The 18,208-nt window shown below is 41.1% G+C and overlaps 1 protein-coding gene across 9 annotated transcripts in view; it reads left to right on the top strand.

The window, feature by feature from the left end:
• LOC121289736 (arginyl-tRNA--protein transferase 1) overlaps positions 1–18,208 on the top strand; it is a 272,072-nt gene that overhangs the window by 147,808 nt on the left and 106,056 nt on the right. For all 9 annotated transcript variants that reach the window (XM_041209426.1, XM_041209425.1, XM_041209432.1 and 6 more), the window contains one exon: positions 2,875–2,974. In XM_041209426.1, the coding sequence (XP_041065360.1) occupies positions 2,875–2,974 (100 nt within the window). The remainder of the gene's footprint in view (positions 1–2,874; positions 2,975–18,208) is intronic.

The following is an 18,208-nucleotide window of genomic DNA, read 5'->3' as shown; positions in this document are numbered from 1 at the left end:
CCCTGAAGCCTTGCCATTTGAGAGTTGACAAAAAAAGGACTTGGCGGGGGATAAAAGCAAAATACTGCGGATGCTGGAAATCTGAAATAAAAACAGAAAATGCTGGGAAAACCCAGCAGGTCTGGTAGCATCTATGGAGAGATGGTAGGGTGGGAGGGGGAATACTTTTCGGCTATCCAGACAAAATGTTTAGCTCATCAAAGTTGATCTGGCAGGGGATTTGCCTGAATGCTTGTAGAGCTGGCTTCAAGAAGGACACCAGCAGATGTTCGGTGGTCCTCCCATTGAATCTGGAAGTGCAGTGGGGGCATTGCTGATGCAATTTCTCTAGCCGCTCTTATGTGTCACTGATACACAATCATGGTCTCCTGGCAGTATAGGAGTGTGGTGACTTGATGCCAACTACTCTGTACACTAGGACTTTTGTTAACCCGCGGAGGTCTTTGTTGTCAAACACTTGCAGCAATAGTTTGTAGAAGGCTGAGTTGGTGCAGCTGATCTGGTGTTGGATCTTCTCGTCAGTGGTGGCCTTTTGAGAGTGGTAGCTGCCAAGATTTTTTTCCCTCCTTTCATGGGATGTGTGTGTCATTTGCAAGGCCAGCATTTGTTGCCCATCCATAATTTTTTTTTCTTATTCATTAATGGGATGTGGACTTCACTGGTTGGGCCAGCATTTGTTGCCCATCCCTAATTGCCATTGAGATGGTGGTGGTGAGTTGCCTTCTTGAAGTGCTGCAATCCATATGGTGTAGGTACACCCACAGCGCAGTTAGGAAGAGAGTTCAAGGATTTTGACCCAACAACAGTGAAAGAAGGGCAATATATTTCCAAGTCAGGGTGGTGAGTGCCTTAGAGGAGAATTTCCAGATTGTGGTGTTCCCATGTATCTGCTGTCCTTGTCCTTCTAAATGGTAGTGGTTGTGGGTTTGGAAGGTGCTGTCAAAGGAGCCTCAGTGAGTTCCTGCAATGCATCTTGTAAATGGTACACAGTGCTACCACTATGGGTGGAAGGAGTAAATGTTTGTGGATGGGCTGCCAATCAAATGCGGGCTGCTTTGTCCTGGAAGGTGTCAAGCTTCTTGGGTGTTGATGGAGGCAAACTCATCCTGGCAAGCGGAGAGTATTCCATCACACTTCTGACCTAGGTAGATGTCAGGAGGTGAGTTACTCGCCACAGCATTCCTAGCCTCTGACCTGCTCTTGTAGCCACAGTATTTATATGGCTAATCCAGTTCAGTTTCTGGTCAATGCAAACATCCAGGATGTTGATAATGGGGGATTCAGTGAAGGGAATGCCATTGAATGTCAAGAAGCGATGGTTAGATTCTCTCTTGTTGGAGATGGTTATTGCCTGGCACTTGAACCGAGTGGCTTGCTGGGCCAATACAGAGGGCAGTTAAGAGTCAATTGCTAGGCCATTACAGAGGGCAGTTAAGAGCCAATTGCTGTGGGTCTGGAGTCACATGCAGGCCAGAACAGGTAAGGACGGCAGATTTCCTTCCCTAAAGGACATTAGGGAGCCAGATAGGTTTTTGCGACAATTGATGATAACTGTCATGGTCATCATTAATGAGACTAGCCTTCAATTCCAGATTTTTAGTAACATAAATTCTACCAGCTACCATAGTGCGACTTAAACCCGTGCCTCCAGAGCATTATTCTGGGCCTCTGGTTTACTAGTTCAGTGATATTACCACTACACTGTCATATGCTCAACGTACTTACATAAACGTTATGTTAATAGAAGGATAGATTCTGCTCCAGTTCTTATCCCCCTATTAAACCTTATAGAAAGAATAAAAATTCAAAGTTTTTTTTTGATAATTTTAAGTTGTGTAATTCATCCAAATGGCAGCTGTGTGTACTGTACAGAGTTATGATTGTCTAGAAGAAATTACAGCATGATAGTCCAAACGCATACTTGAACTCTGAGTTTTGGGAATACTTAAATCTGGGTCCCACCAAAATTCCAGCTAGCTAACCCTTTCTAATTCTGATTTCACAATGAAGAATCTCTTTAATTTAAAATCATCGACTCAAATTAGCACTTTTTCCATAGAGTTTTATCACTTAATTCCCACTTGGCTGCATTTTTTCACAGCTTAATTCAATTCTTTTAGCAGAAGGTAACTTTGAAGTACTAAGTGAGCATTGTATTCTATTGATTTATTATAGGAAATGGTGTTGTGAATGGACTCCTAAAACAGGTTGCTGCAACTCAGAATGAAGTTTAAGAACATTGGTATTTCTCCTTGTCTTTATCTATATGTAGTAATTGTCCTTGATTAATAATACTGTTCTTCATTCTTTTCCTTCCAATCAGGACAACTGCATGCATAATCTAAATTCAAAGACTCAGTTAAAAGAGGCGACCTTGTACTTCTATTCGTGCAGGTTGTGTATTTGCATATGAATTGGCTCTGCAGCCTGAGAAGTCTTTTCTTTTGCTTGTTAAAAACCAAAGGAGGAAAATGCTCTCATTCTTGCTTGTTTTGCTGTCTTCTGCCCAGCTGGGGATGATGGCAGGCACTGATCTCTGTTTTAAAAAAATAGGATACATGAATATTAACCAGAAACCGCTAAATAGGGCCTTTAATCACAGGCTGTTTGAATTTCAGATCAGGCACTTGAGAATAGGAGATGGTGGCAGAATAGAGGCTTCAAGTGTTAGCTTGAGATGATTTTCTGAATACTGTCCCCTTTCTAAATTAGTACATTCTTCTTGTTTTCCATTCTCTTTGTACCATGAGGGTGGGTGAGAAAGAATGAGATTTAAAATGCTGAACCTAGAAGAAATACACCCCAAAGATGACTCTAATGCTGCTTTTGGTGAATTTAACTGCCATATTAATTTTAACATGTTGTTTATTCTAGGGAGGTTGCTTTTACAACTCAGCTACAGAAGACTGTTCCCAGTGTCTGTTATTACTATATGGGCTTCTACATCCATTCATGCCCCAAGATGAAGTACAAGGTAATTAAAGTTGCTTTGTTTGGTTCCATTGTCACCTCTTTCATATTGTTAGAAAATAAATTAACATCTTTCATCCAGGTAGGACTATATTTTACAGAAATGTGTATTTTCATGATATATTGACATGAGAAGCTCCAGCTACACAGAACACAAAGTCATCAAATATTGGATTCTCCATGTGGCTAAGAAATTTAAATACAATTTGATGGAAAAGTTCTCTGATATTTTGAAGGAGAATGACCATGTGACATTAAGATAGTGGGGGCTACTGAAATTGGCTCCCTTGCCCATTTTTTGGGTTCAGAATGCCGTCAGGGTCCCACAATGGTGGCTGCTGCACACGCGCATACTTCTGATGCAAAGCGTGTCAGATGCAATTTTGGTAAAGGAATTAGTATGCCAAGTTGGCGTCCATCATAAGTGTACAAATTAGGTAGATCATGGCGTCAATCAGCATGCAATGCTAATTTGCTGCTCTTGGGCTGCCATCTTAGAACTACATGCTTTGGCTGGCAAAGTTGAAAGACTTTGTGAATCATTTTTTGGCCAGTTTTAAGCTAATTCCAATAACTTTAAATGAATTATGTCGACATAGCTAGAAACAGCCATCTTAGATTCAGCACATGACCTAAAGGACATCTTAGAATTGAGTTTTGTATTTGTGGGACAGCAAAAGCAGTAAATGCTTTTAACATTGTTTCTACAGCTAAATATATTCAATGTAGAGATATGTGTGCCTATAACTGTGATAACATACTAAAATGCATGTCAAAAAAAATTGATTAATTGAAAGCAATATACCTTGGTGGCCAGCCAAAGAATTAATCCAATCAGCAAAGCTGACACTGAATATTTGTGCTTTTAAGTTTATAGTATTTTAGTATTTTTTAAGTCTTACACTTAAGTTGGAATAGTTTCTTAAAACCTATATACCATTTCTAGACTATTTTCATGTTATATTCGCTGTAGAAAGCTAACAAGGTCAAGAAGCCATTTTGTACTAACATGGGCCAAAGGAGCCATTTTATGCTAACATTAGACCAAAAAACCCATTTTGTGTTCTCCACTTTATAATCATTGCATGTATTAATCAATGACTGCATAATTAGTAATGCAGCCAGAAACAGTTGATTGACTAAGTAGTTTACATCAATTCAGTAACGACTGAAGAATTAGTAATTCATCAAGTAGTTATATTGTTAAAGCTGGGTTATATTCAAGAATCTGTAAGCTTGCTTTAAATGTATTAATTAACCATTGTGAGTTCTGCCTGTAGAAACACCATCAAATCAGATACCGTGTGCTAGCTCAGCGTTGTTCTCTACTTGGTCATGTCAGAGTTGAGAATGGACAATAGACAATTGTGCAGAGTCAAATAAGAAAAGGCACTACAAAAGATACATTGTTCATTTAGGTTGGCAACGTATGCAGGTAGCTAAAGTTCGCTGAAAATAATTCAACAATGAAATTGACTAATTGCAAAATTATAACAGACCTAATTTGAGATGATGTAATGGTAATTTAGGAGTTAATAGTAGAGATTCCAAGCAACATCTTTGCTTATCGATGTCCTATCTGAAAGGATAGATGTATCCTCTCTATAGCATCTTCTGGGGAAGGGTGGTGAACTGATCACTCGAAGGTTGACCTAAGTCTGCAAATCGTATCATTTGTGAGTTGGAAAGAGTTGAGTTAGTTAATTATGTAAACTTCACGATATTTCTTAATTAGAATCTATTAAATCTAGAAATTTTATATCAGTAGTCTTATGTATTACTTTATGAAACCATCTTCACACAAACCTTCTGATTTCATGTTTGGAGTCTCATGGTCTACCTATTGCAATTAAAAGCCTCAGAAAAGAACGTTATTAAGATAAGATGTGTTGGTAAATTAATTTATGATTGGATTCAGATATACAAGTTATATACCAATAAACTTAAACTAATCAAAAATCTCTCAACTTGCATTTATATAATGCTTTTCATGAATGCTGGACATCGCAAAACAGCCAGTAAAGTATTTTTGAAGCATAGCCACCGATGTAATGTAGGAAACTCAGTAGTGAATTTGCGCACAAGCAGCTCCCACAAACAGCAATGTGCTACCAACCAGTTAATGTTTCTTATATTGATTGTGCAATTTATTAGCAATTGCAAGGTTTTACTGGTAGTATTAAGGTTTACTATCAGTGATAAAGCTTATTGCGAGTAGTAGGTTGTTATGTTCTACTATAGGGTCGGTTTGCTTGCGAACCGATTACACGCTTATCTGTCAGCAGGTGAGTCGATTACAATATACTGCAGATGCGGAGACCAATATGAAATGAAACACATCCTATTTATTTTCAGACAACAGAGCACTAACATGATGTGTGCTCCTCTAACCAGATCCTACTCTAGGCTAACATTAACATGGTAGTCCACGCTACACAGCTATTGGGTCTTACAGCCACATCGTCAATCTGCTCACACTCTCTTAAAGGTGTATTATACCCCAGATTACCACATCCCTTCCCCTTTCCTTGAAACTACATTTTACAATACATTAACTATTTACATAAATAAACTATTTACAAATTCAGTTTCTCGGGAGGCTTTTCCAACTGTGTCGACCGTCGTAATTCTACGATTTTGGATGCTTTATCTGAGGCCTCCGTCTCAGGAGTTACCTGCCCATTAGGCCACCCAGCAGGAACCTGTAAGTTTGCCTCTTCGACTCCCTCAGGTTCAACGGGTCCTGCAGGTACTTCCAAAGCAAGGAGAGTTCCTTCTACCTGTGATGTAGACTCCAACAGGAATGTATGGCGCACCTTTTCTTGTGGATCTGTTTCCCTTTTCCTGAGGTGATCTACATGTCTCCTGATTATCTGACCTTCAATTGATATATGGTAGGACAGGTGCACTGACTTCACCTGATAGCCGTTTGGGCCCATCTCCAAAATTCTTTGCAAAAACTGCTTCTCCTACAGTGAAGTTTCTTTCACGATTGTGATAATTGGGTTCACTTTTCTCAGCCTTTTGACTTCTCTCCACCCTCCCCTGTAAGTTTGGCCTTATGAGGCTTAGATGTGTCCTGAGACGTCTCTTCATTATTAACTCTGCGGGGGCAATACCATTGGTCATATGTCGCATATAGCTGAGCAGGGAATGTGATAATTTCGTTGCTATAGAGTCACCATCTATTTTTTTCATTCCAGCCTTGAAGGTCTGGACTGCCCTCTCGGCCAGTCCATTGGATGCAGGATGGTATGGCGAGGCCTTGACATGTGTGATGCCATTGAGACTTGTAAATGTTTAGAATTCCCCACGAATGGATGCCATTCCATTATCAGACACTATTATCTCTGGTAAACCATGTATTGTAAAACACTGACGCGATTTGTCTGTGGTGGCAGCACATGTGGGTGATCTCACCTCGTATACGTCCATCCATTTGGAGTGAACGTCGATACATAAGAGGAACATTGTGCCCAAAAAAAGACCCCATGTAATCAGTGTGGAGGTGGACTCATGACCTGGCCATTCCCAAGGATGCAGTGGAGCAGAATGAGGCAATTTCTGCACCTGTTGGCACTGCATTCAGTTCTTGACCATGTTTTCAATTTCAGTGTCCATCCCTGGCCACCACAAGTAGCTGCACGCCAACATTTTAATTCTGGAAATGCCAGGGTGAGTGCTATGCAATTCTATCATTAATGGTTGTCTTCCTCTGGGAGGCACAATGACTCGCTCCCCACAGTAAGATGCCATTCTGGCAGGTGAGCTCGTATCTTCTGTTAAAATAGGGCTTCATTTAGTCCAACTTTGGCTCGTTAGACCATCCCTGCAAGACTTGTTTCCTGACATAAAACAAAACTGTCCATTCTCTGATCTGTTTGGCATTCACTGGTGATGAATTGAGAAAGTTTAATAACAAGATAAGTCCTTGAGGGATGGGGACATTCACGTTGCTGTCCTTTAGGCGAAATTGGCTTAGTGTGTCAACATTGGCAATCTGGCTTCCCAGCCAGTGGATAAAAGCATATTTGTAAGCAGTTGAAATCAGTACCCACCTTTGGATGCGTGCCGAGGCGATTGTTTGTACTGCCTTATCTTCCCCTGTCAAGCCTAGTAGTGGCTTGTGATTGGATACACGGTGAAGTGGCAACCATGCAAGTATGGGGGAGTTTCTTAATGCCAAATGCAATGGATAAGCCTTCTTTCTCAATTTGTGAGTATCTTCATTCTGCCACACTGAGTGTTCTTGAGACATAGCCAATGGGCCGCTCAGAGTCATCTGGTGAGAGAATACTGCCCTTTCTCCTTAAGGGGATGCATCGCAGGTTAAAATCAATTCTTCCTTTGGGTCGAAAGGCAGCAACAGGGTCAAAGAATGGAGTAATTGTTTTACTGCCGTAAAAGCCTGTTGTTGTGGGGCTTGCCAAGTCCACCTGTGGTTTTTCTTGGGAAACTCGTATAATGGAGCCAGTACTGTTGACAAATTTGGGAGAAAACGACCGTAGTAGTTAACCATTCCCAAGAAGGACTTAAGTTCTGTGACATTTTTCGATGCTAGCCCATCAGTTCTGTGGCATTTTTCGATGCTGGCCCGTCACGAATAGCTCTCACCTTGTCTTCTACTGGGTGAAAGCCCTGCAAGTTGACCCTATGACCCAGGTAAATGACTTCTTTTGCTTGGAAGATACATTTTTCCCTTTTTAAGCATACTCCAGCTTGTGAGAAATGCTTCAATACCTCTTCCAAGTTAGCCAAGTGTTCTTCATCAGTTAGTCCTGTTACTAGGACATCATCAAGATAAACCGCCACGTGGAGTAGAGTTTGGAGTCAATTTTCCATAGTCCGTTGGGAAATGGCACAAGCCAATGAGACTCCGAAGGATAACTGGTCTACTGTATAACGCCCTATAGTCACAAAATCCCGAGAGGCCTCTCCTAGCTCGACTTGCTGGTAAGCATGGCTCTTGTCGAGTTTCGTATTTGCGGTTCTCCCTGCCAGCTTAGAGTACAATTCATCAATTTTTGGTATAGGGTGCCTATCAGGTCTGGCCACTTTGTTAATGGTCAACTTGTAGTCCCCGCATATTCACACACTCTGGCCAGGCTTCAGCACTGGAACTATGGGTTCTGCCCATTCGGAAAATTGTACAGGTTGTAAGACTCTCAAACTTTCCAGCCTGTCCAATTCAATATCCACTTTTTCTCGTAATGTGTAGGTGACTGGCCTCACCTTCAAGTATCTGGGGGTTGCTCCAGCATCCACATGGATTTTAGCTTGCAGCCCCTGAATCTTCCTAACTCTTCCCTGAACACGGAGGCATATTGCGGTCATAATTCTTGCAGATCTTTCATCCTGAGTTGAAAAATCTCAGTCCACATGAACATTATTTCCTTAGGCCAGTTCCAACCAAGTAGAATTGGAGCGTCCCCTGCTACCACTATCAGGGGTAGGTTTGCAGACTGGCTTCTATATTGTACTAGAACCTTGCATATACCTTTCACTCATATGTGTTCACCAGTATATGTCTTTAGTCTAGCATCTGAGTTTTCCAGCTTTAGTGAGTGGCCTCCTTTATTCAGATACTTAAACATGTGTCCCCTTATGACTGTCGTGGATGCATCTGTATCCACCTCCATTTGAATGGGTTTTCTGTTGACTTCTACTGTCACGTAGATTGGCTCTGTTTTACCCATTTTTAAGTTGTGTAGCAAATAAATATCTGACTCTGTTTCTTCTGGTTCCTCCATTATGTAAATTTCACGACTTCTGCCTTTTTGTTTGAAATTTTGCCTAAATCTATCTTTACAATATTGCATAATGTGCCCATTGCGATGGCAGTAGAAACACTTGGTTCTTTTAAATTGCCGTTTGTTTGCAGACTGTCTGGTTCTAATTCTGCTATTATTAATGTGGTTTTTATCTACTAAACTATTGCTTTTTGCTGCTCTGTTAATTGTGGCTGTTTTCCGCCTTTCCGCGGAGCCCTGCGCTCCTGCGCCATTTCTAGCTGGTGCCTCCCTCGCAACGCGAAGAACTGATCTGTTTCGTGCTTCCTTGATTTCTTTGAGTCCCTGACTGTGCTTTCCTTTGCGAGTGCCAACTCCAGCGCCTTGCTGAAGTCTAAATTTGTTTCTGACAACAACCTTTTTTGAGTTTTTCCAGCTATTTTTGTTTTTGTTTCAGATTTCCACCATCTGCAGTATTTTGCTTTTAACCCTTTTTGAATGGCGTCTTCATTAACCCTATACACTAATCGGTCTCTTAATGTGTCATTAATCGACATCCTGAACTCTCAGTGCTCTCAGTTGTTTTAAGGCTGCTTATATAGCAGGCAACTGTCTCCAAGGGCAGGACACCTTGAATTAAATTTAACACACTGCTTTGTTATCTAGAGTTTTGCCTGAAAATGGCTTTTCACTAGATTCACCAACAGCTCTTGGAATCTGGGGCATTGGGTGCTGTTAGACTACAAATTAGGCCATATGTTTTACTGCAACATGTCAATATGAGGATCGCCCACCTCTTCTCCTCCCCTGATATGTTGTTGGCCAAAAAAGAAAAACACAAGGTGTTCTGAATAATGTGACCAGTCATCGGCGGTCTGTTCAAATGGTTCGTTGCGGTCAAATTGTGGCATACTGGAGGGAGATAACTTCGACGACTTTGGTGAGGGCTTTACTTACAGTCGGCCTACAAGACACAGTTGATTCAGTTACTTTAAGTTTTCGTGGCTTTCCTTGGTGTCTTTGACTGGTCGTCAGTCATGCCGCCTGTCATGTTCTACTATGCGGTTGCTTTGCTCGCGAACTGGTTGCATGCTTATCTGTCAGCAGGTGAGTCAATTACAGTATACTGCAGATGCGGAAACCAATGTGAAGTGAAGCACATGCTTTTAATTTACACAAACAACAGGGCACTAACATGATTTGTGCTTCTCCAACCAGACCCTACTCTAGGCAACATTAACATGGTAGCCCACACTAGACAGCTATTGGGTCTTACAGTCACGTGGTCAATCTGCTCACACTCTCTTAAAGGTGTATTACACCTCAGATTACCATATAGGGTTTATTAATTATAAAGTAATTAAGGAAAAAGTAATAAAAAGTAATAACACATAATAAAGATGGCAGGGCAGGTAATCTGTTGGAACTGCAGAATGCTTCAGCACTGAGTCATTGAGCTGGACACCAAACTGCAGACATTGCGATGCATCAGGGATGCATCCTCCTGGATTAAAGCTTTAATCCAGGAGGCGGTCAAACCCTTCAGGATAGGCAAAACTTTAGAATTGGTCAATGGTCCAGGACAGAAGGGTGTGACTGAGAGTCAGGCAGGTATGAGGAACCAGCACGTTATGCTGGAGGAGCCTCAGTCCCTGACTTTGTCCAGCAGGTACCAGGGGCTTGCCACCTGTATGCATGAGGAGAAAGACTGCAAGGTGGATGAGCTCACTGACCAAGTCATCATGGTGAATGATGCTGTTCAAGTGAGTGGAGGGAAGAGGAATGTGGTAATTTAGGAGGCAGTATAGTCAGGGGCTGTTCTCTGCAGCCGTGACAGGGAGCTTCGAAGGGTGTGTTGCCTCTCTGGTACCAGGGTTAAGGATATCTCCTCGTGGCTGGAGAGGAACTTAGAGCAGGAGGGCGAGGATCCAATTGTAGTGGTCCACATAGGAACCAATGACATATGTAGAACCAGGAATGATGTTCTGCTAAGAGAATTTGAGGAGTAGGGTACAAATTAAAACACACAACATCAAAGATAATCATCTCTGAATTGTTATCTGAGCAATGTGTGGGTCAAACAGTTTAGAAAATTAAACATGTGGTTCAAAGAGTGGTGTGGGAAGAAGGGGTTTCAATTTATGGGGAACTGGGAAGAGTGAACTATTCCATGGGATGGGCTCTACTTAAACCAGGCTGGGGCCAGTACCCTGCCCAATCCTATAATTAGGGCTGTGGCAAGGCTTTAAACCAACAGAGGTAGGGGATGGTTCTGGTGACGGGAGATTTAGAAACCTAAAGAGAAAGGCCAAACTATCGGAACTGTGGGTAAAGACAAGCAGAGCAGGACAGGAAAGAACAGAGAGTTTAACAAAAAAATGTACATCAGCGAATAAGATCACTGTAGGAAATAGAAGTAAAACAATTAAATTCAAGTTTCTTTATCTGAATGCATGAAGTGGAAAAATAGTTGAATTAATGGCACAAATAGAGGTAATGATTTAGATTGAATCGCCATTCCAGAGACATGGTTACAAGGTGACCAAGGTTTAGAAATAAATATTACGGACATACAATATTTTGGAAAGACAGACAGAAAGGCAAAGGAGGTGGGGTAGCCCTGATAGTAAAGGATGACATAAGGACATTATTGAGAAAAAGGACCTGACCTCTGAAGATCGTGAAGTAGAATCAGTATGAATAGAAATTGGAAATACCAAGAGTCAGAAAACAGAGGTGGGAGTGGTTTATAGGCCCCTTAACAGTTGGGCAGAGCATTAAACAATACATTATTGGAGCTTGTATGAAATGAAGTGTAATAATTGTGGCTGGATTTAAACTTCATATAGACTAGGGCAATAGAATTGTCAAGAATGGTCTAGAAGATGAGTTTGTAGAGTGCTTTCATGACAGTTTCTTGGAGCAGTGAGTAGTGGACCTGACTAGGGATAAAGCTATCTTCAATCTGGTATTGTGTAATGAGGCAGGGTTAATCAGTAAAAGATCCACTGTGAAATAGTGATCATAATACCATTGAATTCCATGTTAAGATTGAAAGTGACATTTCCAATTGCAAACAAGAATCTTAACCTATCTAATTGGCTTTGTTTATGAGGGGAGAACTGGCTGAGCTTAATTGGGTAAATAGACTAAAAGGTATGGAGCTAAATGAACAGTGGGAAACGTTTAAAGAAACAATTGAAATGTTCAACAAAAATACATTCAATTGAAAAACAAATACTCAGCAAGAAGGACCCCTCCGTGGCTCACTCAGGAAGTTGAGGATAGCATTAGATTAAAAGAAAAGACTCATAATGTTTCAAAAAACAATAATTAATCTAAGGATTGGGAATGTTTGAGAAATCAGCAAAGGGCCACCAAAAATTTGATAAGTAGGGGAAAAGTAGAATATGAGAATAAATTAGCCAGAAATATTAAAACAGATTGTAGGAGCTTTTAAAAGTACATAAAAAGGAAGAGAGTGGCTAAAGTAAATGTTTGCCACTTAGAAGCAGAGACCGAAGAAATTATCATGCAGAATGAGGAAATAGCAGAGGCGCTGAACAAATATTTTGTCTGTCTTCACAGTAGAAGACACAAGCTCCAAACCAGAAGTAGATGGTAACCTATTGGCTGAAAAGAGTGAGGAAATCAAGGAAATTAATATCAGCAGAGATAAAGTATTGGAGAAACTTAAGGGACTAAAATCCAACAAATCCTTGTGACCCTAGGGCTCTAAAAGAGACAGCTGCAGAGATAGTGGATGTGATAGCTATGATTTTCCAAAATCCCTTAGATTCGGGAATGGCCCAATTAGATTGGACGTTGGCAAATGTTACACCACTTCAAGAAAGGAGGGAGAGAGAAAACAGTGAACTACAGCTAGTTAGCCTATCATCAGTTGTTGGAAAAATGCTGGAATCTATTATTAATGAAGTCTTAACAATGCACTTAGAAAAGCATAATATGATTAGGACAAAACAACATGGCTTTACTAAATGTTTGACAAATTTATTAAAAAATTTTTAGGATGCATCTAGTAGGTTTGATAAAGGGAACCAGTAGGTGTAGTACACCTAGATTTCCAAAAGGCATTCGCTAAGGCGCCACCAAAAAGTTAAGAGGCAAGATAAGAGCTCATGGATTTGGGGGTAAAATATTAACATGGATAGAGGATTGGTTAACAGATAGAAAGAGTGGGCATAAACCAGGCTTTTTCAAGTTGGCACGCAGTGAATAGTGGAGTGCCGCAGGGATCAGCGCTGGGACCGTCGCTATTTACAATCTATATTGATTACTTATATGAAGAGACAGAGAGTGATGTATCTAAGTTTGCTGATGATACCAAGCTAGGTGGAAAGATAAGCTGTGGGGAGAAGATAGAGAGGTCGCAAAGTACTATAGATAGATTAAGTGAGTGGGCAACAAGGTAGCAGATTGAGGATAATGTAGGAAAGTGTGAAGTTATTCACTTTGCTCATAAGAATAGAAAAAATGAATATTTTTTAAAAGATGAGAAATGTGTAAATGTTGATGTTTAGAGATGTTGGGTGTACTCATGCGAGGAACACAAAGTTAATCTGCAGGTGCAACAAGCAATTAGGAAGACAAATGGCATGTTGGTCTTTATTACAAGGGGATTGGGGTACTGTACAAAAATAAAGAAGTCTTGCTACAATTGTACTGAGTTTTGGTGAGACCACATCTGAAATACTGTGTGCAGTTTTGATATCCATGTTTAAGAAAGGATAAACTTGCACTGGTGGTGGTACAGCAAAGGTTCATTAAATTGGTCCCTGGGATGAGGTGGTTGTCCTATGATAAGAGGCTGAATAAATTGGGTTTATATTCTCTAAAGATTAGAAGAATCAGAGGCGATCTCATTGAAACTTACAAAATTCTGAAGGAGGTTGATTGGGTGGTTGCTGAGAGATTGTTTCTGCTGGTCGGGGAATCTAAAACATGGGTCACAGTCTCAGGATAAGAGGCCAAACATTTAGGACTGAGATGAGGAGAAATTCATGTACCCAAAGGGTCGAGAATCTTTGCAATTCTCTACCCCAGAGAGTTGTGGATGCTCCATCAATGAGTACATTTAAGGCTGGGATGGACAGATTATTGGTGTCTCAGGGAATTAAGGAATATGGAGAAAATGGAGTTGAAGCCCAAGATCAACCGTGGTTATATTGAATGGTGGAACAGGCTTGATGGGCTGTGTGGTCTGCTCTTGCTCTGATTTCTTGTGTAATGAATATTGAGTAGGACACCAGGGATATCTCCCCTGATCATCTTTGAAATTGTGCCAGGCAATCTTTTAGGTCCACCCGAGAGGGCAGTCATAGTGGTTTAATATTTGATCCGAATGACAATATTTCCAGCAGCATAACACTCCCTCGGTACTGCACTGGAGTGTCAGTCTTGATTTTTGTACTCAAGCCTGAGAGTGGGACTTGAATTCAGAGCTTCGTAAATCAGAGGCGAGAGCTACCAACTGAGTTGGTTTATTTCTTCCGATTGTTGCTGCAAATATTTTGCTGTTTTCCATAGTTTTCTGGTTTCAAAAGGTACAGGTGTGGTACAGGTTGAAGGGGCTTTTGCTGACTTCAAAACTTCCGCACAAACCATTTGCTTCCAGACATGGGTACACTTGCAGGCCTTCCTCTTGAAATTCAGCATGGCTGGGAGAAGAAACAAAGACAACACAGAACAGGACAAGCTGCTAGAAGAGGAGAAGATGGGGGAGAAGGGTTCTCAACAGGAGGTCTGCTCATGGAGTTAAGGGAGCAGTTTTCCTGCCTAAACCTGGAAGAGTCAACTTACAGCCAGCACCACCATTTCCATGGGAGTTAGAACATGTAGGGTATGCCTCTTCCCCTCCAGTTGATTCCTGTTGCATTAAGTTGTGTACCACCTTCTGCAAGCAGCCCAATCAAATCTAGGGGGAAAAATATGAGGGTCACTATGTTGAAGGGTTGTTGAGACTGTGGGGTTTGGCGTAAGGAGCTTTCAGGACTCTGGAAGCAAGGCACCAGTGGCAGGGCGGAGGTGCATACCGTGCATAAATCATAGATCTAAAATATGGGTCAAAGGCCATCCCGGCAGCAAACAACCTGGGACTCAGGTGGACCGCCTCAAATGTGGGATGGCCCCAATATATCCAGGTCACCCTGTCTGCAAGAGATGAAAGTTAGCTGATTATTATAAAATATGTTTACCTGTTGGGGCGGTAATGGGAGAATATTTGGCAGGGTGTGTAAGGTGTGAGATTTGGGTAAGAGACATGCAATAGTGCTAATTTTGTAAGAGTGAGGCGAAGCAAATGAATGTTCATTATGAGTTGTGATTGATAGAGATTGTTAGTAGATGAATGTTGGGAGAATGGTGTGAATTGAGCAGTAACTGGGGCTTGCAAGTGCAATTAGTAGGATGTGGAATTTGAAGATTCATTCACTGCTCTTGACCGCTCATGAGTTCATTAAACTTCTTGCAGCACTGCATCCAGGTCCTTGGTACCAAACTCTTGACATTTATCTCCATGGCTATCTGCTCCCATTTTCTTCATATTGTTTGTCTGAAGGTCCGCCGCCTCCTCTGCAGGTACAAAGCATCGCTTCTCCATTCCACTTCCTTCATCAGACCTCCAGTGCAGGGTCTCATAACCGTGCTATGCTCTGACATTTTTCTTTGTTGCACAGCGCTTTTCCAGATGATGTCAGCGCTTCCAATAGCCACAATGCACATTCCATTTGGATGCTGCAAGCTAGCTTTAAATAGCACTAGCAACGTTGGACACCCTGCTGATGTACGTAGTCAATGAACAGGCTTGCAAGCAGCAATCATAATGAGCAGGCAGCATGAAGTTGAAGTGTTGCCTACATTACATTGACCAGGAGAAGGGTAATTGCACAATGCAATCCCCGTGCCTGTTTTTGAGGGCTATCCAATTTAGCCCCCAATGTGTCATGAAAAAGCAAAGTTTTATTGGTGCAAGAAAACAGCCAGAAGAGTAAGGTTTACCGACTACTTTCCTTTTTAAGTTATGGGCCTGGCCAGTAAACTCTTTGAAAAGCCAGTTGTGATCATGCATATCTTCTGAAAGCAGCAATAAGTTCCATTTGTCAAGTTACCTCTAAGTCTTGCATTTTTCTGTTAATTACAGATGATTTTTCACTTTGTTAGAATTATTAGGCCATAGTTTTAGGCGAAGGGTGGTAGATTTAAATCCGAGATGAGGGGGAATTACTTTTCTCAAAGGGTCATGAATCTTGGAATTCACTACCTCAGAGTGCAGTGGATGCTGGGATGCTGAATAGATCTAAGGAGGAGCTAGACAGATTTTTAATTAGTAATGGGTTGAAAGGCTATGGGTAGAGGGCGGGAAATTGGAGCTGAGGCTGAAATGAGATCAGCCATGATCATATTGAATGGCGGGGCATGCTCGAGGGGCTGAATTGCCTACTCCTGTTCCTAGTTTTTATGTTCTTATTAGATCACAAACAATTTAATGTTGTTTAAAGATAAAAATCAAGACCATACAAACAAACATGAAGATTATTTCATTCTAGATGATGTTTATTGAAACCTAAATATATCAGTGCTATTGAAATGGTTTATTTCCAAGGATCACAAATGTGATCAGACCATTAGTCAATTTTTAAATTTTTCATATGCAATGTGAATAAAATAACTTGTATTTTAATCACTAACAGCTCTACATCTGTGCCTGTGATATACTAAGTAATTTTAATGTTTTTTGTTCAGGTTTGAATTTTAAAAATTACTGCAGTTTATTTCTAAAATGCTCATTATATTCCAAAATATTAATGCATCATAGTGGATGCATTGCTCCTGCTTCTATAGATTTATCTTTTGGAGATAAAAGGCTAATAGATTTTTCGTAAAGCTTTCAATGCCTCATCTGGCATTATCGGCACTGGTATGAGTTGCTCTGTTATTAGGAACACCAATGCACTCCATAGACTACAACAAACATAGTAGCAGCAAACGTAGGTGGCTCATTTTCAATGTCAATCGCTCTGCAAAAGGCATCATTCCAGGCTTGTATCATGGCCAGCCACCTCTTTTTCAAATCTTCAGCTGATTTTATGAGATCTGCCACCATCTTGGTTGTGAATTGACCTTTCTTCGGCTCTCCCTCTTGCTCCTGCTCCTGTTTAGTTTAATTTAATTTCATCAGTTCTCACAATTCTTATAGAGGGTTCCTCTTGATGAGATTGAAGCAACTCATCCACTTCATCTGTGGTCAGGTCTTCAAATCCCTCCCTTCCAACTTGCTTTGTCAAGTCAACAATCCTGGCCACTTCAGCATTCACATTGGGGAACTCTATGAAATCATTCACAGCCTCAGGCCAAACTTTTTTCCAGCAGGCATTTGTGGTTCAAGCTCTAACTTCATCCCATGAGTCCTTAATTATGCCTATGATTATGAGGATGTTGAATTCCTTACAGCAGTCATGGACTGTGGTTAAAGGACTTGCTTCCATAAGATGAAGGATGTAGCTGAAACTTCGTCGGGTGTAGTAAGCCTTGAATGAGACAGTGTTGCCCTGATCCATTGGTTGGATAATTGAAGTCATATTTGGGGATAAAAACAAAATGTCAACATCTGGATGACTCTCTACGAGAGAGTGTGGATGCCCAGGTGCATTTTCGAAGTTTAGTAAGACCTTGAAAGACAGGTTCTTTTCCCTCAGATAAGTCCTGACCTCTGATAGAAAGCAATTGGCAAACCAGTCTTCAAGTACTACTTCTATAATTGCTGTTAGCCATCCAAAAGACGGGCAGATGAGATTTATTTTTCCCTTTAAAAACTTGCGGGTTTTCTGACCTATAAACCAGCATTGGTTTACATTTAAAGCGAGCTGCATTGACACATAGCAGAAATGTCAGCCTATCCTTTGAAACCAGGAGCTGTATTTTCTTGTTTCGAAATGTCGGTCCCATTTGGCATCATCTTCCAGAACAGGCCAGTTTTGTCTGCGTTGAAGACCTGCTCTGCCTGGTAGCCTCTCTCCTCAATGTATTCCTGCAGCACCTTGGGAAACTGTCCTGCAGCTGCATGGTCAGCTGAAGCAGCCTCCCTCATCAACTTCACATTATGCAGCCCGAAATGCATTTTAAAGTGATAAAATCACCCTGTGCTGGTTCAGAATCCTTTGGAAGTTGAAAGAGAGGCACCACATTCATTGTCACTAGTGACGCCAGCACTACCTTCTTCTATTCTTTATGTACTGGTACAATTCAAGTGCTTTGTTTCGAATGATTGGACAATTAACTGGGTCCTCCTTTGATGCTGGTGCTCTATCCACACGTTGAGTAACTTTTCCATTTCCTCTAAGTGTGGATCTCTCCTCACAAAAATTAACCTGGCAGTACGACTATCAGCAACACTAACACTTGCCCTTATTTTTTTTTCTCAAATTGCCTAATGTACACTGTGGATTCATTGACAGAGTATTTCCTGGCCAACATGGTAGCACTTGCACCAG

Source organism: Carcharodon carcharias, chromosome 17 (genome assembly GCF_017639515.1).
Source record: "Carcharodon carcharias isolate sCarCar2 chromosome 17, sCarCar2.pri, whole genome shotgun sequence".
Classification (NCBI taxonomy): Eukaryota; Metazoa; Chordata; class Chondrichthyes; order Lamniformes; family Lamnidae; genus Carcharodon; species Carcharodon carcharias.
This window is presented reverse-complemented; position numbering and strand designations above follow the sequence as displayed.